The sequence below is a fragment of the Cinclus cinclus genome, chromosome 17, assembly GCF_963662255.1.
Source record: "Cinclus cinclus chromosome 17, bCinCin1.1, whole genome shotgun sequence".
In the NCBI taxonomy this organism is placed as follows: domain Eukaryota; kingdom Metazoa; phylum Chordata; class Aves; order Passeriformes; family Cinclidae; genus Cinclus; species Cinclus cinclus.
The window spans coordinates 8,121,435-8,142,696 of record NC_085062.1 but is presented as its reverse complement, the minus strand read 5'-3'; the positions used below and the strand labels follow the sequence as shown (position 1 = coordinate 8,142,696).

General features: G+C 42.4%; 1 protein-coding gene and 1 long non-coding RNA gene across 3 annotated transcripts; one reads left to right on the top strand and one right to left on the bottom strand.

Annotated features, from left to right (window-relative positions):
* Positions 1–1,154: 1,154 nt before the first annotated feature.
* YPEL1 (yippee like 1) lies at positions 1,155–19,669 on the top strand. Of its 2 annotated transcripts, XM_062504690.1 has the most exons (5): positions 1,155–1,468; positions 4,929–5,211; positions 15,983–16,026; positions 17,431–17,539; positions 18,339–19,669. In XM_062504690.1, the coding sequence occupies exons 2-5, from the start codon at positions 5,095–5,097 to the stop codon at positions 18,426–18,428; spliced, it is 360 nt and encodes a 119-aa protein (XP_062360674.1). In that variant the 5' UTR covers positions 1,155–1,468; positions 4,929–5,094; the 3' UTR covers positions 18,429–19,669. The 2 variants fall into 2 exon arrangements, with proteins under 2 accessions (XP_062360674.1, XP_062360675.1); XM_062504691.1 differs by lacking the exon at positions 1,155–1,468 and having other exon boundaries at positions 5,104–5,405.
* Positions 1,501–2,322, bottom strand: LOC134051135 (uncharacterized). The gene is made up of 2 exons (XR_009933759.1): positions 2,168–2,322; positions 1,501–2,088 (listed from the first exon to the last, which is right to left on the bottom strand). It is a non-coding gene; the product is annotated as an uncharacterized LOC134051135 (long non-coding RNA).
* Positions 19,670–21,262: the final 1,593 nt, after the last annotated feature.

Here is a 21,262-nt window from a genome sequence, read left to right as displayed (position 1 = left end):
CGCCGCGCGTCCCCTCAGGGCCGGGCCCGCCTCAGCCCTCAGCTCTCAGCCCTCGACCCTCAGCTCTCAGCCCTCAGCCCTCGGCCCTCGACCCTCAGCTCTCAGCCCTCGACCCTCGGCCCTCAGCTCTCAGCCCTCACCTCTTGGCCCTCAGCCCTCGACCCTCAGCACTCAACCCTCAGCTCTCGGCCCTCAGCTCTCAGCCCTCAGCTCTCAGCCCTCGGCCCTCAACCCTCAGCTCTCAGCCCTCACCTCTCAGCCCTCGGCCCTCAGCTCTCAGCCCTCGGTCCTCAGCTCTCGGCCCTCGGCCCTCAGCCCTCAGCTCTCAGCCCTCGGCCCTCAGCCCTCGGCCCTCAGCTCTCAGCCCTCGACCCTCAGCTCTCAGCCCTCGACCCTCAGCTCTCAGCTCTCGGCCCTCAGCCCTCGGCCCTCAGCTCTCAGCCCTCGACCCTCAGCTCTCAGCCCTCGGCCCTCAGCCCTCGGCCCTCAGCTCTCAGCCCTCGACCCTCAGCTCTCAGCCCTCGACCCTCAGCTCTCAGCTCTCGGCCCTCAGCCCTCGGCCCTCAGCTCTCAGCCCTCGACCCTCAGCTCTCAGCCCTCGGCCCTCAGCCCTCGGCCCTCAGCTCTCAGCCCTCGACCCTCAGCTCTCAGCCCTCGACCCTCAGCTCTCAGCTCTCGGCCCTCAGCCCTCGGCCCTCAGCGAGCGCGCGCCGCCCGTTTCCCGCCGCGCGCCCGACCCCGCCGGCGGGGGGGGGGGTTGGAGGGGCGGGGGCGCTCGCGGCACGCGCCCAGCGGCACGCGCGTGTCCCCGCGGCCCCCCGGCCCCGCCGCGCGCACGACGGCCGGAGGGGGCGGGGCCAACGCAACAACACACCCCTCTCTCGCGCTCTGGCCCCGCCCCCCGACCCGAGCCCGCCCCCTCCTCCGCCAAGCCGGGGGCGAAGGAGGGGCGGGGCGTGCTCCACTTCTGCCCGCCCCACGCGGGAGGGGCGGGGCCGGGCTCGGGGGGCGCGCGCGCACGAGGGCGCGCGGCGATTGGCTGGCGGCAGCGGGGGGAGCGCGTTTAACGGCCGCTGCGCCCCCGGGCCGGGGCAAAGCAAAACAAAGGCAGCGGCGGCGGCGGGAGAGGGAGCCCGGGCGGAGCGCACGGCACCGGCACGGCACCATGTCCCGGCCGCCCCTCGGCCCTCAGCGCGGCACACGCGCGCCCGGCCCCCGTCTATGATCCCCCTCGGCGGCCGCTGCCGCGACGGTACCTTCGAGGCGAGGGAAGCCGTCGTGTCCCGTCCCCCCCTGCCTTGATCCCCCCCTCTTTGTTTTTCGGTGGAGGCCCGGCGCGGAGCTCTCGCTGCCCGCCGCGCGAGGAGCGGGGGGGTCCCGCCTCCACTCCTACCCGTGGCCCCTAAGGGAGAGGGGCCCGGGGGCTGCTCGGAGCTTGGGCTGGGAGCGGAGTCGGCGCGGCGCAGCGGTGAGTACCGAGCGGGTGAGAAGTGGACCCTCTTCCCTTTGCCGGCATTTATTTTTTTGGAGGATTTGGGGGGGATGTCGGGTGGAAGGTGGCTGCTAGAGGAGCTCCGTGCTGCGCCCTGGCCGGGGGGGAGGGCTGCCGTCTCCGGTGTGCGCGGGGCCGCCGAGGCAACTTTGCTGGCGGGAGGAGGCTCGGGCGCTATTTATAGTGCCTGGAAATGACGGAAGCGCTGTCTGCCCGCAGCCTCCTCGGTGCGGGGTGGGTAAGGGCCGTTTATATAATTGAGGGGGGGCGAAGCTGAGCTCGGCGCGCCGGGGGCCGCTGGGTTCCCCCCGCGCTCTCAGCGCGCCGCGCGGGGCAGGCAGCCGTGGGTTCCTGCGCGGGGCCGCGTTCGGGTGACCGTGCCGGCGGCCAGAGTGGGGAACGAGCCGCTGTCCTGCCGGAGTCGCTGCGGCGGTGGGGGACAGAAAAGGCGACGGCGTCACCCGCCGCGGCAGCTTCGTGCTCCGGCGGGAGAGAGGAAACGGCTTTAAAGGCGCACGGGCAGCGGCTCCCTGCCGGCCGGGGAGCGGGGTGTCAGCCGGTAACTTTTCTCCGCGCTTCTTTTCTCTTGTTATTTCCTGGTATGTAAAGGTGAAAATGAGGCTCCCGTGGCTCAGTTTTTGACTAGGATGCTTTTCCCCGCTGGAGTAAGCTCACCGCAGGTCACTGAGAGTGCGCGCACAGGCTGTGTCCGCCTTTGTGCAGCTGCTCAAAGACCCTTTGAGCGCATTTCAGGTCGCTCCTTCCTCAGAATCCCCGCAGGAACGAAGCAGAGGGCGATTCCCGAGCCCCGTCCTGCCGTGCCTGCCCGGGGCCGCCCGCCCCCCCCGCACGCTCCTCGGGGTGTTTGTTTACACATCCGGGCCCCGCGCCCCGCCCCGGTGACGTCACGGGCGGCGGGCCGGGGCCGCGCCTGGCCCGGCCCGGGGGACTTGGGGGTTGGGGCGGCCCCGCCGGGAGCGCGGAGATGGCCGCGCCCGGCTCCTGCCGCCCGCACGGCCCCTGCGCGCCGCGCTGGTAGGTGCGAACACGAGGACGGCTTCAGGAGGCGCGCCTGTCTTTGCGCGAAGAACGGGAGCGAAGTAGCTGGTTCGGGATTTTGTCCCGTTCTGTGCCGAATAACGAGCAGCAGGCCGAGGAGCTCTTGTAACTATGAGAGGGAAGTGAGGCTGGGCTTATTCCCCGTTGTTAGAGCCAGCTAGGAAACGGGTGGTTTTGAATTGTGCCTTTAACGGCACAAGTCTGTGGCTCTTACGGTGTCTGCGAGTTCTCTTTTTGAGGAGAGCGGTATCAAATAATAGTTTTGTTAAATTGGAGTTAATTTAATTTCTGTAGATGAAGATCCTGGTACGTTGGATCTAGAAGAGTCCAGGTTGCCTTTAGAAGGGTCACTTAAAAACACCTCTAGGAATACCTTGAAAAAAATATTTTCCTTTTATATTTTGGATCACGGAATTGCTGAGATTAGAAAAGATCTCTAAGATCATTGAGTTCAGTAATAAATCCAGGACTACCAAGGCCATCACTAACCCACATCCTCAAGTGTCACATTTACACATATTGAACTTCTGCAAAGATTGAACTCGTGTTTCAATTACTGATGGAAAGGGTTTAATTTAAGTCAAAGTTAAAACTTATTACCGTGTGGTGCCTTTCTTTCTGAAACCCTGTTTTGGTTTTGTCTATTTCTGAGTAGGATCTGTATCTAGGATAGAATTCAATCAGGGAATTTAATGGAAACCTCATGTTCTTAGGTCACTCTTGTATATCTTAGTTCTAATAAATGTGGCTTCATAGCTAGCTGTTCTACAAGAGCAAAATATTTTCTGCAAATAATGTAATTATTCTTCCCTGTGCAGTTGTAATTAAATTATCTTGGGACACTAAGTATATAATATTTGTTTAAATTACTATTAAGTCCTGCTCTTCATGCTGAATGAGTTAATATTTCAAGCATATAAATGTACCCCTTATCAAATGTTTTCCCAGTCGTTCTCATGTGTAGATCTGTGCTTTGGATGACAGCTTGTTCCCGTTGTTCCTTTATTTTTTTTGATTGCTTGTGGTGTGTTATGCATCTTGTTTGTGGCTTATCTCTGCCTTTGTGATTCTTTGTGTAAGAAATTTTGGTTTAGCAAGTCCTTCAGTAGTCTGAGTTTTCTCCTGCTTAGGATTAAAAAAATATCTAAACCAAAACCCCTTTAAGTTTAGCTGTGGTTGTTTCATGTGCTGCTGTATAGATTGCTTTTTCAAGGCTTCTTTTGAAGCAAAGTGACTGCTTCCCATAAACAGATTTGAATTTATGTGGTTTTCACTGTCTGCTCTAGCTGTATTGCAGTATCCTACTGCTAGAAGAATGGTTAGTGCTGCCCTGCACACAGATTAGAGCTGTGATAAGTCATTTGCATGCTCTTAGCTGGACCAGCGAACTGCAAATTCCTTATATTGTCTCTCATTTCTCTTTGTGCTATTGACCTACTCAGGCAGTCACCTGACAGCCGATGACATAAGTTGACTGTGCAGTGTTTGGAGTGCTCATTAGCACGGTGCCTACATAGCCTGGGAACTGCTGGCCTCTGACAGACCAGGAGATGTTATCAGTGTTTAGCATCTGTTTTGTTTTCAGGCAAACTAAAGAGGTTTGCTTTCCAGCACAGCAGGAGGCTCTGGCGTGCTCTGACATGTAATGTCTCTGAAATGCACTCTGAGGATTAGGGATGCAGTTGGGTGTTGTGTGCAGGATTTAGCTCCAGTATCAGATTGTGGGTTTGGTAGTTTCCATTAAGGCTATTCTGGTGCAGTAAGGAAGTACCCAATTACCTTTGATCTGGACACCAGTCTAGAAGGTCTTTGCCTGAAGGCATAATTCTGCAGAGCTTGAAAGAGTAGAAGGATCCCTGAATAGGGTGGCAGCGTCTTACTTGGTATTTGACTTAAAGGCAGATGTGATCCTGCAAGATTTTTGCTGAAAACTGAAGTGCAAATACATAAAATATATTTACTGTTGGACAGAACAAATGTTTTTAAAGATCACTTTTGTTGCTCACTGCATTGGAACTGACCACTAGAACTTCCAAGACCATTTACTTGTATTCCTTACTTTTTTTGGTGTGATTTTCTGCATGGATGTCTTAAAGTACCCCAGTAAAAGGTAGAAAGTGCTTGTATTTTGTGAAGAACTTTTTGAGTCTTGTCCCTCATTAGAAGTGTGATGGAGTAGAAGCCATTAGTGGAACAGAACTGCTTTTTGCTGTGTTGAATGGAACTTAAACTGCGCAGCTCCTTAGAAAAAGGAGCCTGTAGTGCAGCCAGGCACTTGCTCCAAATAACACTTTGCTTTATGGCTGGGCTTGTTGAATAATAAGTTAACTCTGGTCTTGTTGTAAGCTGCTAATTGTTCTGCTCTTTTCACCTACAGGCTGTGACTGTTTCTCTTCTGTCATTTGTGTGGAAAGTGCCACACACACTCCAGAACAACAACGGCTTTTGCTTGCATATTCCAGTGTTTCTTTTGTCAGCGAGTTCAGCAAAGTTGTAATTCTTCAAGTGCCAGCCCTGAGCTGAGTGAGGAGCCACCAGCAGAGATGGTAAAAATGACAAAATCAAAAACGTTCCAGGCTTACCTGCCAAACTGTCATCGAACCTACAGCTGTATCCACTGCAGAGCCCATCTCGCCAATCACGACGAATTGATCTCCAAGGCAAGTGGTTTCTTTAGAGACCTCATGAATTATTGCTTAACCAAAATGGTTGTCACTGTGACACCCCTGCTGATAGATAAGGGATGCAAATTGATGCATACTTCAGAGTATCTTCCCTGGGTTCACTCTTGGGTCGTGCAAGTTGTGTACTAAGAACTGGATATATTCTGGAAACTTCTGAATGTGACATAAAGGTTGGTCTAATATATTCCCCATGTTAACAGCCTGTGTCTGCTGTCAGGTGGGTACTATTTGTGAGCTGTTGTCTCTGAAAAGTCTGCTAAGAACTGTCAGAAGAAAGCACGGATCTCCGTGTGGGGAAATTATTCTGGTTATGGTTAGTCCAGATAGAGATTTCTTTTGACTCTTTTGGACTGAAGGTCACGGAAGTGTCTGTTTCCAGAGTGTCCCACTTGTGTTATGGAATCTGTAAACAATTCTGCTGTCTACCAGCTTTTAAGGAATATGATGAGCCAGAGATGCTCAGAATAGTTGGGCTGTCGGAGTTTAGAGACTAGGTGGAACCTTGAAACAGGCTAGGCCTGCCCTTCTTCCCTATTGCTACAAGAAAACAAGACTTGTGATGTATGAAACATGTAGGAAAGCTTGAAGTTTGAGATAAATACTTAGCAAACTGGTTTATTCTTTGCTTCAAAGAAACTCCTGATTAAATTACTCTTTATGCTGTCATGGAGAAAACACTTGAGTTGCTTTTCAAACCTTTTAATTCAGAATGTTTTCTATATAACTGTTTGTTAAATAAAGTTAGTTATAAAGGGCTTGACACGAAAAGTTCTCTGTTGCTCCTGCCTGTTTGTGTGTTCAGCAGCACTCAGGTGATGCTGCTCTTCAGTGCTGAAGAGATGGGAGGGCTTGAAGATGCTGCTCTTCTGAATTTTGGTTTTCTTTGGGCGAGGAGAAAGTATAGCTGCTTGCTTATCCCAGGGCTATCAAGCAGTAATGGGCTTTCCCCATAAATTTTTTTTCCTTTTACTTGAATTTTTTTTTTCCCCATGTTGACTGCAGAATTTAAGAGGCCTTTTTGGCACCATGGGATTCTAAATTACAAGCACTCAGTTTCACTATTCATTTTGTGTTCTGGGCCAAAAAATACTGTGACAGGTTAATCTTTCCTGAACTTCAGATTGTAGAACAAAGAAACTTTTTTTTGCTGCCTCTTAGGTTATTAGTTCATTGAGAAAATGCAACTGAAACACATACTTAATGGGAAGCTCTTCTTGTGGACTTAGATTTTTGCATGCCAACTAAGCTGCCATAGTTGCTACATGAGCCACTTTTCTCCAAGGGCTTGGGAGCTTTGGTCAGCAAAACACTGGGAATATCTTAAGTAAATCATGTGTTCATTTTACAGCTTCATAAATAATATCAAACATTAAGAATCAAATTTTCAATTCAAAGAAAACAGAGGACTCTTAAAAAATATGTAGTAAATACAAGTTACTTCTAAGTTGTTTCTGATTATGTTGGGAAGGGTTATAGAGGTGGATTCTGCTTGATTTTTGGCTTCCTTAATTTTTTATGAAAACACTTTATAAAAGTATTTGTACTTGCAGGTTGACCATATGCTTATTTGACAGATGACTCATATTTTGTCAATTTAAGATTTCATAACCATATTTTATTGTTTAAATCTGTATGGTAAAAGAAAAATGGCTTAAATGTGTGGAATGTTTTTTTTGTATGCTTTTAAAATAAAAAGAACATTTGTCATCTATTGTACTTGTATTTGGGAAATGGTCCATCGTCCTTAGGCTGAAGCTTTACATATTCCAGCATTGGAGAAGTTCTTCTGATGGAAACAACTGCAAAGCAATAGATAGACTTGGATCATTAAAAATAAGTACAGCTGGCCCTGGGGAGGGTGGGGGTGCAAATAAAATTCGATTTTTTTTTCTAAACTTCTCTTTAATTGCTTTCGTTGAGGCACATTGCAATGAACTTGGGTTAGTGAGAGATGATTTTTTGACATATCTAGAATCCTTGTTACTGTAACTACTCAGATGCAGGAAAAATCTCCAAACAAATACAAACCAACCTAGAGTGTAGCAAGTTGATTCTATACCATCTAAAGTTGACAAAGAACAGTGTGGTTCTTGGGCTGGTATGGATTTATTGATGGAGTAGAGTCTTAGGCTGTTCAACCTGACTCCTCCTTCCCACTGCCTTACCTTAAAGGCCTAGTTCAGAGCTCTGTGTTACATTCTCTAATTACAGTTTTTGGTTGCAGGGTCTCATTTTCTTCCAAATGCTTCCTGTACCATCTCATACCAGAACCCAGTGCCACAGGACCTCTGCAGCAGATAAGGGCAAACAGTATTTACTTAATGCCTGACTGTAGATGCTTCCCTTGGGGGTTGTTCCTTACTCCATCTTTTCTGGGTACATGCTGGTTGTTTCTTCCTCGCATGTGGTCAGGGAAAATGAACCAAAATGTGTGGTGCACTTCTAATTTAAAGCAGCTCCAACTGGCTTTCTCATGTGCTTTGAGGTATAAGAATTTATTCTACCTGACACTGTTGTGGTTTTTGACTTGAAGATGAAAAGATAAGCTATGCTGTGAAGTGAGTGGTGTTTCTCTTAAATGTTGGTCTGTCATGGAAAAGCAAAAAATGCTGCATATTTCTGTCAATCATCCCTTTGGTTCTGATCCTTAGAATACCCAACTTCTATACAGATTTGCAGTTCTTCTGCCTTTGAAAGCTGTCAATGTCAATTGTCTGACAAGGATGGCAGCATACACGATTCACCTTTTCATTTTATTTCTGTTCTGCTTGAGCAGCAGGATCTCTTTCTTGCCCTGGAATGAATCACAAAGCTCTTTTTCTTGTGCCCTTGCTGTTGATAAAATAGCAACCAGGAGTCTTGGCAATGGCTTAAAAATAAGAACGGATTTATGAGACAGGACAAAAATGTGTTACCTGCTCAAGTGAATTCTGTTGTGGTTTTAGTTTCCTCTGCAGCTGTGAAGTGACTCTGTGTGTTGCCCCGTGTTGAAATCAATGTGGTATTAGTAGCTAGCACATATGTTTCTGGAGGTTTTCACGCTGTAATAACCTTGTGTTTTCTGCAGCTGGGGAGGAACTTGGGGAAGGGGATTGGTTGAGATTGGGAGGTCACTGGCAGTAGAGATAGTGACAAATGTTAGTTTGTACAGCTGGACACTCGCACACATGTATGAGCAGTTGCCATAATAATTTATAACTCTCAGGTTATCCTGGGGTAACCATTGATTTGAAGGAAGTGTAGCAAGAGAACTAATAAACTGTAGGTGACTTAAGTGAAGTGAGTGGAAGTCTGAGGTGGTGTCAGGTGCATCTTAGATGTGACTGATTTACATTGCTAACAGGTCTGCAAGTGCTGGGTTTTTTTTTTTTTTTTTTTTTTTTTTTTTTTTTTTTTTTTTTTTTTTTTTTTTTTTTTGGTGAAGACTTCAGAGTCAGGATGTTAAAGTATTTTTTTAAATGCTATGAGGAGGAATAAACCCATCATCACTACACTGGGGTATGTTCACAAGATGGGGAAGAACTTACGGCTTTTAAAAATTTCTTTAAACAGGCAAATATTTTTAGAACTTCATCCCTCATTAGAAGGGCCTGGGTAAGACATATTTAAGACAGGCCTTAATGAGGAGTAAGGCAAGGAGCTGATGCCATATGAAGCACTTTGTGGATTTAAATTGATACCATAGGAGGCACTTTGTGGATTTAAGATGTTCAAACAGCGCATAAAAAGTGACCAATGTATGTTAATAATTATAATTTTATAAATCCAAACCTAATTTAATTTTGAGAGAACTTCTACACGACTCCTTGAAGTAGAGGGAAGGTTGCCACTTGTGTGGCCCAAACAAAATGTTATATATTTGCTGCTTTTGGAGCAATTCTGAAATAAGTTTGTGGAAGGCCTGACTAAAAGAGCTTTCTTTTGATTTGTTATGTAATAGTAGGAAATGTGCAGTGATTATTATGAGCAGTTAATTTTATAGGAGACAAATGTTACTTGAAGAACATAAGTTCCAAAGCACTTGAATGGCTTGTACCTATTAAGTTCCAACAATTGTTTATACCAATTGAGGTATGATCCAACAAATTGCAAAAAAATACAAATACTTAATAGAATCTTGGAACCCATTGGATACACTGCTAAGGTGGACCTGCTTGAAAGACTGTTGAAGCATCTTAGTATGCCTTAATTCTGGGAATAGAGAGAATTTGGATTACTTTGTATAGATGTCTGTATAAATACTGTCACTTTCTTCTGTCTCATTCATTGCCAAGCATATATAACCAGAGGGGGAAAAAAGTCATGTGAAGTCACAGACAAGACTAGATGTGTCAATATTTTCAAGAATGAGTTCTGCATAAAGGTATATGTGTATGTGTGTGTGTAATTGTCACTGACTGCTCTGGGAAATCCTTGTACCTTCTGGGTGAAAGAATGATTTTGGTGGTTAAATTTAGTTCTCCAAGGCATTCAATATGACTGTTCTTCTATCATTGATGAGAAGGAAGAGTCTTAAGCCTAAATAGATGCTAAAACATTTTTAGCCTTGCTTAGCAATCTGTGGTTTTGTCCTCCACTCTTTAACTGATGAGATCAAGAGGAATTTTTTTAAAGGTTTTATTGTCTTTAAGTAAATATGCTGTGCTTAGCTTGGTTTAATTTGTAATCCTCTTTTGCTTATGATATGGTGAGTATTTAGTAAGATAGATGGGCCTGTTTTATGTATGCTTGAAGGCTGTTTTTGTTCCCTCACTAATTCTATAAATATTCTGGTGATAATTCTTTTCTCCAAGAGGCTTCTAATTTTTTTGGGTTCATTTTTTCTCCTGGGGAAGAATCTGGTTTTTGAAAGAGAAGCAATCTTTGGAAAACATCCAAGAATAGATATGAAGGCTTAAAGGAGTGCAAGGGAAGTGTTCTACTCTGTGTATTTTGACATAATTATTTCTGAAATCTATTCAAGAAGCTGCATAGGTCAAGATAACCTGTCCTGCCTGACAAAGTCTTCACTTTGGGGAAATATTGTTTGCCAGGTTTGTAGGCATGCAGTTTATGGGGTAGAATTTTTTAAGGTTATTCTCTACATTTTGAGCTTTATAACTTGCTTTATCAAATTCAGTAAATAATTGAATGGGAATGAACTTCAAAATATAAATATTTATTATGGAGTCTTCTAGAACTTGCTTAGGAAGCAGCTGAGCAGCAGCATCTCTGGTCAAGGAGTTATCATTATCATCAGGGAGTTGGATGTGAGGGAAACACCAACTGCAGCAAATGTGGGGGTTTTTGTCTGTACCTTGTGTTGAATTCAGTTTTCTGAGTTTATGTGGCAAGTCTTGAATATCCTTATATAAGGAGGATATCCTTACAGTCTCTGATACATCTTGCTGAGAAGATGATTTCACACATCAGAGCACTTGTGTTTCTGGTTTACTTCAATAATGCTGCCCCTAACAAATACAATTTTCTGTATTGCCCTGATTTGACTGACTTGTTCAGAGAACTGATTCAGCTTGATCTATCTTAGCTTGTGAAGGGAACTGCAGCAAATTAAAGGATACTCAAGAAAATTAAACCATACAAAAACCTATGGACTTCGTTCATTTTCCTTCTTTAATATTTTATTTCTGTGTTTGGAGTAGCTTGCAGGCACTGGTAATGCCCCTGTGGCTTGCTCAAAAGAACACCTGCCTTGCCCCCAGTACATGCTAGGATGGCAGTTTCCCTGGATATTTGCTGTAGAACATGTTCTCTAGCCATGCAATCTAATCCCATCTCTGGAGTATAATTGATGGCATAAGCTGTTCAGTAGCATCCCTTCCCCCCATGCCTTCAGCTGTGCCTTAGGGCAGTAAATACATGTTCTGCTTGACTGATGCTTCCTTTCCTCCTGGGTAAAACAGCTAATCCTGATGTTAGAGGTAAGGGTGGGTTTAACTTACAAGCATAGATCATACCTAATTCTGCATGTATGTGCAAGTAAAACACATGTAAAGCTTCTTTACTACATAATGTAGCAGTGACAGAGGTCTGTCAGATGACTTGAAAAGATCCTAGTTCCAAACTGTTCTTGCAGGTGACTTTACTGTAGTGTGTAAGCACTGTTGGACATTATTGCTGATACTGATAGACATTCTGGATACTTTTTCAGCTGAAGTAGAAAAAGAAACAAAAAATGAAACAAGGAAACATGATAGATCTTCTACATCCTTCTGCATAAATGGGCAGCGGGTCAAAGATAGGGATTTTTTAAATCAATACAGTGTTATTGAGGACCCTGGAAAAATAGCCTTACAGCAAGTTTAAAGTTCAACTGCAGATTAGTGGAACTGATAAATTCCTCAGCTTGTAAGGAAGAATCCTGGTTGCTGTGAGTCATTACTGATGAGAGTTGGTCACACTTGCCACTCTATTCTAATTTTTGTCTACTGGGGAAGACATTAAAGACTCCATTTGAATAGAATGTTCTGCTTTAGTTTTGATTTATGTACAGTGCTAGTGGTCTTGGGAGTGCTGAACAAATGTTGCAGAGTTAAAGTTTGTTTGCCTAGGTGATGTTTATTCTATTGAAGAGTGGTTTGTCTGGAGACTGGTTTGAACAGTTGCGCCTGTTAGTCCTCGACACTGCCATGTAAAGTACTTTCTTTCATTTTCTTTGAGGAGTTGACACACAAGGTGTTCAACCTGTCAGCCCCTTCAAATCCATGTCTGTGTAACTGAATCATACAGTGCAGAGTATGAGAAGCCTAGTGCTGGTAAATACAAATGTTCAGTATTAATTTTCTTCTGGTTATGCCAAATATTCTGTTTATAGCCAAGTTACAAGCTTAGCAAGCAGCTTAAGTGTCCTTTTTCATTTCTAGTAGTAGGGTGCATCAGAAAGTGGAACTTCAATGATAAATCTTTCTTACATCATTAAGAGAATGCATCTGTGACAGATATATACCTTTCTGTGGTGTTTCAATGCAGTTTGGGGAAAAACTCTCACCTGTTCATGTGAATAAGCAACTGGCTGACAAGAGTTTGATGATAAAAATTAAAAGGTATGGGAATTTAAAAATGGAGGTCTTTGCAGTGCCTTTATTCCAGTCAGCGTATGAGAAGTCTGCATGACTGGATTGCAGACTATTCAGTGCTCAATGAAATATAGATGCTGTGGTTGGGTACTGGTTTTAAAGGGAAGTCTGGACCCACATTCTGTGTTCCAGAATGTAGTTACACAAGTTAATACAGGTTCCTGTCGAGTTATCTGAGTGATGTGAACATGGGGAAACTTGCTCTTTGCAGCTGGGCAAGGAAACAAGTGTTCTATGGCATGTAAATACAGTCCTTGGCCTCTAAACATGTGTAGGTAAGAAAAGATGGTATCAGATGTATCAGTCATACTCTGGGAATGGGAAGCAAGGCTAGAATGGAGGAGCTTTTCACAGTGAGGTGTTTGTGAACAGACTCTTTCTAAAATCACTGTCACAGGAAAAGATTCTGTGTTGCTTCTCCCTCTGTTCTACCTTGATAATCCTAAAAATTGGAAGGTAATGGCCATTTCTGAGAGAAAATAAGCCTAGGAGAGTACAGTGTATCTAGGGCCACAAAGCAAAGGGTGCAAGAAAAGTCATCTTTAAAAATATATTAGGAAAAGAAAAACAAAAGCAGTGCTTTCCAACCAGTGGTTTGTATTTCATTTGGCTTCATTTTTTTTCAGCTTATGAAACAAGAGAGGGGAATAGCTGCTTTTTATGCTATTTCTGGCATCCTGTTACTGCCCTCTGCTTAATTTTGAAAAATGCACGGTCAAAGGAGAGCTTTTATTAGGTGATACTAAGTCAAGACTAAACATAAACTTGGCAGAAATAATTGCGTAAGATTGTTCAGAAGATCTGACTTGTTTTTTTTCTGGAGTAATTTTTTATATGGCTGGGGAACTTGAGGTATGACATATAAGTAGTTTAAAAATTGCTATATAGAACCAGACAAAAACTAACCCACCACTTTAATTACTGTGTGATTGGCGTGTGTAATTGCATATATATAGAGAAATTAGCACATGATTAATAGAGAGTATTTCTTGGTGGTGTTTGAAAAAGGATCTGTGATTTTTAATTCACAACATGGAGTTTTTAAAGCAAGTGGAATGGCTGCGACTTCTGTAATTTTAAGAATTTTTACAGTAGCTTAAGCAAATACGGTCATCATGGCTTTGGAAGTTTTAGTTTTAATATTTTCAGGTATGTGAAACAAGGAAGTTTTAGTTTTACAAGTTTGTTACTAAATAGGAATTTTTGAGGTGCTTCCTTTACCTTTTCTTAAATTCTGGAGTTGCACATCTGTTTTCTCTAAATGAATGTGTTGTTTACCCAGGCTAGTTACTCATTTGTTAATGGGCAGTTTTTAAAAGAGTATATACCTGAAGAGTCTTTGTTTTCACCTGCAGTAAGCATTCTCTGTTTGTTACTGGCTTTAGTCCAGAGCGTCCTGGTTTTTCTGTAGGAACAGAGTATAGGTCTGCACCACTCTGCCAGTTTTGTGATTTGTGTTTAAGAGCTGAACTAGCGGTGGGGTTTTTGTTTGTTTGTTTGTTTGTTGTAAAGGCAGCTGTAAGGATCAATTACTTTCTGGCAGAGCCCTTCAGTTTCTGTCCTCAACTAAGTCTCCCCTTTTCAGGGTCAGTCCCACCTGAAGTTTCAGCTTTCACTGTCCTGCACAGCCGATCTGGTTTTCCTTGCCTGGTGAAAAATAAGACTTGTAGTTCTGGCTGCTGGAGACAGTACTCTTTCTATTGTCTTTGCTGAAGGCAGAACCTCCTTAGAATCACTGGGGTTGGAAAAGATGTGTAAGGTCATCAAGTCCAACCACAAACCCAACAGTGACAAGTCAACCACAAACCATGTCCCCAAGTGCCACATCTGTGTCTCTGGTGACTCTACCACTGCCCTGGGTAGCCTATTCCAATGCTTGACAACCTTTTTGGTGAAGAAATGTTTCCTGGTATCCAACCTAAACCCTCCTTGCTGTGACCTGAGGCTATTTCCTCTGGTCTTGACACTTGTTAGGTGGGAGAAGAGACTGACCCCACCTTGCTACAACCTCCCTTCAAGTATTTGTGGAGAACAGTAATATGTTCTCTCAGTCTTTGTTTTAAATGGTTGCTAGCAGTGCTATAAACTGTTAAGCAGAATTTCTCATCTTGTGTTAAAGATTTTACAAGTACATAAGGGCTGTATGTAACTACTCTGCCACTCTTGTTACCTAGAGTAGTCCAGAGTCAGGGATTTCTTTTAACATTCTTTATTGCAGTATATAATCTGCTTAGTGTTGATCAAAAAGGGTTCATTTATATGCATTTTCCTTTTACAAGGTGGGTATTTTTTTGTAAACTGTTCTGAGTAATTGAAAAACAACAATTATTGCTGTTGTGTTGCTAGTTGGTAGAATGGCAGAATACCTATTTTAATGTTAAATTATTTGTAATCACCTTCTGCCTATGGTTTCATGCCTGATGTTACTAAAACCATCCAGATGTATTCATGTTGATACTTTCCTTTCAAAACCTCCCATGTTGATCTAATGCAGGCTTCTGAAAAGTTGGTATGTGATGTTCAACACTAGGACCACAGAGATTTTTAACAATCTTTGAAAATAGGTTAGAGATTGGAAAAGCTGGAAGGAAAAAGAAATTAAGACAATTTACAGATTTTTTTTAAATGATGGAGAAAAGAAAGAAAAACTCAGTGTGATCCTGTTTGGATGGGAAATAATGGCTGTGTCTAAATTACCAAATAATTCAATGCAGAAGGAACCAGATGAAAGCAGTGATGTCTGACACAGGTTTGGAATGTTTCACCTGTGGCTGGCCCTGGTCTGCTCACAAGTTCTCTTGGGATGTCCCCAGGTCACATCCTGAGCACAGATTCAGGTCTGTGTCTGCATTAACACTGCTGAGTGCATGGAAGAAAAGCTGCTGGTTTAGTTGGTTCAGAAGGATCAAGGGTGCAGTTCCCAGGCACTGAAACTGCCCCACAAGCCAAACCAGCCCCCAGTAAGTGTGGCTGATTAGAAGTTTTGAATTAAAACTGTGCTACTGCTCTGAACGAAATCATTTATTTAGATCCAGCCAGGGAAGTCTAACAGTCATTGTTTGTCCATAATTTGTCAGGAATGTGAGAGATTTGAAAGCATATGCCTGTGGTCAGGCATTTGATGGAAACAGTTGTCTTACTAAACTGAAGCTGAGCTTATCTGTCAATTATAAATTAATCAGATGTATTTCCTGAGTACAGTATGCTGGTTTTATGCTTGATCCAGAATTTCACTGCTCTTACAGCAAATGATGCAATGAAATTGAAATAAATAGTCTTCTGTCTGCAGCAGGGGGAGATGGAGATGGCAGTAATTCCCTTTGGGTTAAAAGCAGATTATTTCAATTAGCATGAAGGATGTCTAGGAAAACGAGAATTGATACCTTGCAGAGGGGTGGGAAAAATTGTTTTGCTTGTGTTATGGATGTCGAATTTTGAGCAATAGCACTTGACAAAGTAAAATAAAATCATTGTTGAAAATCTGATATAGGTGAAAACTTTGTAGGTGACCAGACATTCCTACAAAGAACTGGTATAGAGTAATTAATCTGAAAGAGTTTATATCTGTATTATTTTATGTTTACTTACATACCCTTCTGGCACTGTTTTTTTTGTTTGGTGGGGCTTGTGTTTTTTAATGTGTGCAATTTCTTTTTTTTTTTTCCATGCAGTCCTTCCAGGGAAGCCAGGGACGAGCCTACCTCTTCAATTCTGTGTAAGTATGTGGTTGTGGTTCTGCACACCACCTGCAGAGTGTTAACTTTATGCTTCCCAAAGGGAAAACAGTAGGAATTAACATATCTGTACTTTGCCCCGTTCTTTTTAATGCTGGCTTTACTCACCAGCAGTAGTTATTAAAGAGCTACTTTGCTGATTCTGAAGCATTCCTCTGCACATACGAGTTTCTTATATTTTAAGTCATTCTGTTAAAAGCTGAAAGATTAGGGGAGTGTGTTAATGTGAAATTCCTTTTGTCTATGTAATGTAGCTGTCTCGAGCAGGAGCTGCCATTCTGAGGTACTCAGGAAGTCACAAGATATTGAATAACTGTAAATTTTCTTTAGACAACTCTGCTGTGATCTAAAGAATTTCCCAGTCTGACAGTTGGATACATTTACAGGTTAAGGTTTCAGTAAACTTGGTACATCTTAAATAACCTTGAATATTGCAAATGTGCTAGAGGCAAAAGGTCTCTGTGATCTTATCAAACCTAATAGTTGCAATCTTAGGCACGTCCTTCCCTTGATAGGAGGCTCTTTGCATTTGTTAATGGGTGTATTTTAAGTTTTTAATATACAGGATTGCGTTTTTGTCTTTATTTTTCAGCTGTTTTTTGTTGCAGCATTTTGAAAAAAGAGATGCAGTTGAGTGTCCTGCTCTGTTTTTGACCAGGACAATGGAACTATAACTGCAACAAAATTCGATTGCAGATCCTTGAAATTATTTTAATATGTACTTGTTCAATGGTGTCTTTGGATTTCTGCTATAATTTTAATAGGCAGAATCTGGTACTACAACTGCACAAATGGCAAAATTTTGCTCTTGTTTAAAACTGTCTAAAAACTTGGTTTAGTCTTGTCTCATGTTTTCTGCATAGACTCATTTGTGGAAAAACTGGCCTGATGCAGTACTTCATGGGATGTTTTGTTTTGAGATTGCTGTTTGTTCATCAGAGCTTAGTCTGCTGATCTGTAGCAAAGAAACATTTGAGGCTTTTTCATTGCTGCTATTTTGGAGCTGGTTCTAAATTCAGCTGTTGGTGCTGATTCACTGGTACAGACTTCCATTAGAGAGGTCTCAAATTGTTTTTGAAGTAAAACCTGAAACTGTAGAAGTGTCCAGTTACTGTGTAGTGTTCTGTTCTCTGGAAGTTTAATATTTATCTTGTCTTTGTTGCTGGAAGTAAGTGGGTATCACCAAAAGTGATACCACAACCACTTAAAAACAAACCCCTTTTTTCTTCCTGTCCTTCTGTTCAGTGTAACAGAGGAAGTTACTTCTGCAGCATTTAGTGAGTTAGACCCTTTTTAAATTATTTTTTGTCTGTGGGAATAAAAGGTGTGAACAGTAAGAAGAGAAACAACACTCATCTGTTAACATAATTTCTCCCTTTTTTTAGGGTAAATGTGGGCTGTGGTCCAGCAGAGGAGAGAGTTCTTCTGACAGGTTTACATGCTGTAGCAGATATCTATTGTGAAAACTGTAAAACCACTCTTGGATGGAAATATGTAAGTAATATACTTAAATCCTCAATAAATGTTTGTATGTTGAAGCACAGATGTTTGAGTAGCCATTGAGTAGCACCTTTGCTGGTAATCTAGGCGAGCTAGCTCTGGTGCTTTTGTGTACATCAGGCCCTAATATAGTTTTGCTTCCTTGTGTCTGCAGAAATGCTGTAGCACATAATAACTTTATTCTGGATTGCAAATCAACCATGAGCCATAGGTGCTATTGCAGCTATCTAATACTTCTGTATTGGATAATGTTTTTGCAAGACTACCAAGAACATGTGCACTAAACCAGGTGGGAGAAATTGTCAGAGTGAGTCTGTAGTGTCTTGGATTACAAAAGTTGGTTACACAGCAAAATTATTAATTACAGTAAACAGTACTGAGCATATTACCCTGTTTACAAATAATGTGGACTCAATTCTGTTTGAAAATTTACCTGTGCACTTGCAGCTGTGTTGCAAGTTTGAGGTTTGGAAAATGTTAGGTTCTGTGTAGGATTTTCACTGATTCAGTGTAGCTTCAGATCTAAGCAGAGAGAGAACATGGACGGTTCCACAGCAAGATCTGTGCAGTAGATCTGCTGATTCTGCTTAGGAGAAGTTTGCTTCTGTTTCCTTCTCAGTGCTTTTCAACCTCTCTCTTTCCCTTCCTCCCCTTACTTGGTGTAACCAATATGAGTCATTAACTGTAATGGCTCCTGGTTTGTATTTTTAATGTAAGTTTGATGTTTAAAATACTTAATTTCCTGAGCTTAATTCAGTGTTGTCTTGATTTTTTTTTTCTTTCCCTTTTCCAGGAACATGCTTTTGAGAGCAGTCAGAAATACAAAGAAGGAAAATTTATCATTGAACTTGCCCACATGATAAAAGACAATGGCTGGGAGTGAACCACAACCTTTTTCCTTCTGTTTGGACTATACTCTGTGGAACAGGCTTTACAAAGACTAATACAAAGTAAAGGAAGAGCTTGGCTAGAGTGGCCCTGAGAATATCACTGAACTCTGAAACCTCACAAATGAGTAGTGTAGTGTAAGTGGCTATTTCAGGCCATGTTTGCCTTTTCTCCTTGTGTAAGTTCCCTCTTTTTGTACGTGTATTATTGTGTGAACAGTTGTTTTGGAACATTTTGGATGACCTTTTTCTAAACTCTCTCAGACTAGAGAAACAGTTGACTAATTGAAAACAGATTTTACTGGTTAGCATCTCTCTGACCTATGCCTTTAATGCTACTTCTGCTGTGCATGCTTCTTGCCTAAACACCTACACTCCAGTCCTGTAGAAGTTCTGTACCTGAGCAGTCTGAAAGAATGTATGGGATGGGGTGCTTTTTTTATATGTAGCAATTTCTGATGTGTTTGGCAGTGAAGAGGATGCAGTATTGTAGTTATAAATTTCTTTTTTCAATTTGAGTGTACCACAACCTATGTACATCTTGTAGGTGAATTGGTTAAAGGTACAGTGCTCACTTCAAAAAATATTTCAATTGCACTGACTGAGGTTAGCAGGTCTCAAGTTGTTAGGAAAGGGTATGCCAGAGGTTTGGTATCTTAATAAAATAACATAGAAAGATTTTAAATCCATAATGCTATAGGATATGTTCCTCTGAGACCAGCATATTCCCAAAGGAGTTTGCTGGTTTAAAAAAAACTTATAAAACTATAGCTTGCAAGATTTAAAAGACAGAAAAATATATGCATCTTCTATTTTGGAAAAAAAAATTAGTTGGTATATTAGGAAAAAACAAAGTTTTGGTACTGTACCTTTGCCAGTAACAGGGACTTGTGCATCAGTAAATTTTTATGGCTGGTTCCATTTACATGTGTAGTCCTAATGCACTGGACAAAGAGGTTGTTGTCAAAGAAACTTGCTGAAGTCTTCTGCTTCTGCTACATTTGAACAAAAATATTTATTTTTGTGAGAAATGGCCAGAGCCTATGACATGAAAATTAATATAGTACCTATAGGAAAAGGAGGAGTAATAAGAAGGAAGGGAATTCTGACTTGTTTTTTCATAAAATAAAATAGCAAGATAGTTTTTAAAATTCGGGGGTGGGGAAAAAGGTTTCCTGGTTTGCTGGCTAAATCATCCCCAAGTATCTTTTTATAATAAAAATTTGTATGAAACTCACCTTCTCTTTTGTTCTCATGCTGTTTCTTTAATGGAATCAGTTAATGAGAGAAATTTCTGGACAGTATATGCACAATATGAGCTGTTGGTATCTGTGTATGCAAACTGAGCAACTGTGAAAGAAACGCTCTACATAAATTTCCTAACTTAATTTTCAAATTGAGCAGTCTCTACAGACTTTTTGTATGTTACTCCTTTTAATGGTTGAGGACAAACTGAAAAAAAACCCTTTAACACTACACAAGTCCTATAACTGAACAATACAGAAGCCTTGCAATACGAAATCCCTTTCTCTCAATAACAATTCTAATATGGCACCTGTGAAATAAATCACAAGTGCTGCTGCTGCTGTTCTGTTTTTGGGTATCTCTCATAGGCTTTCTGAACTCTGCTGCACTTTAGAGATTTGACAGACATAAAAAAAATGGGTAGGGGCAATATGAATCTTTAAAACCAGCACTGCAGTGTTTTTGTGGGGAGGAGGAGTGAGAAGAGCATTCTCCCAGGTGTACACATTCTCTGTGATGCAGGCTGACTGAACTGCCTGACATGTGTTCTCATGATTGATACCCATGAATTTAAAATGTAAGAGTTAGAGAAGTAGCTCAAGCTGTTGGATTTCAGTCTGGAGGCCTGGGGTGGTACAGTTATGTTCAGCCTGGGTTTTGTGGCTTACACATGGCTACTTTGTGTTCACATCAGGTCTCATTTTTAACAATGTCCTTGATGCAAGATGCGCTTGGGTGTTGCCTGTCTCGTGCTCTCTTTGACCTGGAATTTTTGGGTTTTTTTCCACCATTGCAATGTATGTTGCCAACAAGGAAGGCACTAGAACTTCTGTCAGCAAAAAGTTTGTGTTGGCTTCTAAGTCCTGTTGCAATGTTGATACTTGTGAACAGCTTGTGTGAGGTTTGTGTGTCCTTGGGCTTTTCTTATTTCCTGGCTACAGACTAGCTGAGGCAGTACACTGGACTGAAGGTAAAAGTAATGGCTGCTTTTCCAGAGAGAGTTGAAATTAAAGAAAATATGTAAAGTATTGAAGATTTTTTTCTCTCCAAATTTGGGAGTTTGGCTAGCTCTTGTTAGTAAGCTAATACTGTCTGTAACAGAGTCTTATTCTTAGAAATTCAACCTCTTTCTTCAGTGCATTATTTATATTTCAAACTGGACATTTTCACCAAAACCTTAATTAACTTTGATGCCAAAGGTTGGGACTTCAAGTGCTTCGCACATAGAGCTTCAGACTACTGGCATAAAGAGTTAATAACCTATATGTGATGTTTATGGCTTTTGAGAACCAAACAAAGCAATATTCTTCTTGGTCTTTTATTAAGAATGGATGCTTAGAAGGAGTAAAGGGTAGAAATAGTACAGAATCACTATTTTATGCTGCCATGTAACAATTGTTGTGGCTCATTCTTTTGAGGGAATATGTGAATTTTCTTCCCATGTTGTTTGGCAGCATCAATGATTATTTTCTCCCCTCTTAAGGATATAAAGAATTCTTGTTATTGGTTTTGGTGAAAGTTGAATCCAGATAGCAATGACTGCTGGCTGATGTGAAGAGGTCAGTCTGGTCACTGAACCCTCCAG

Coding starts and splice junctions, on each gene's coding strand:
- YPEL1 (XM_062504690.1), top strand. CDS start 5,095: ATGGTAAAAATGACAAAATCAAAAACGTTCCAGGCTTACCTGCCAAAC. Junction 5,212..15,982: donor ACGACGAATTGATCTCCAAG/GCAAGTGGTTTC, acceptor TTTTCCATGCAG/TCCTTCCAGGGAAGCCAGGG. Junction 17,540..18,338: donor CCACTCTTGGATGGAAATAT/GTAAGTAATATA, acceptor TCCCTTTTCCAG/GAACATGCTTTTGAGAGCAG.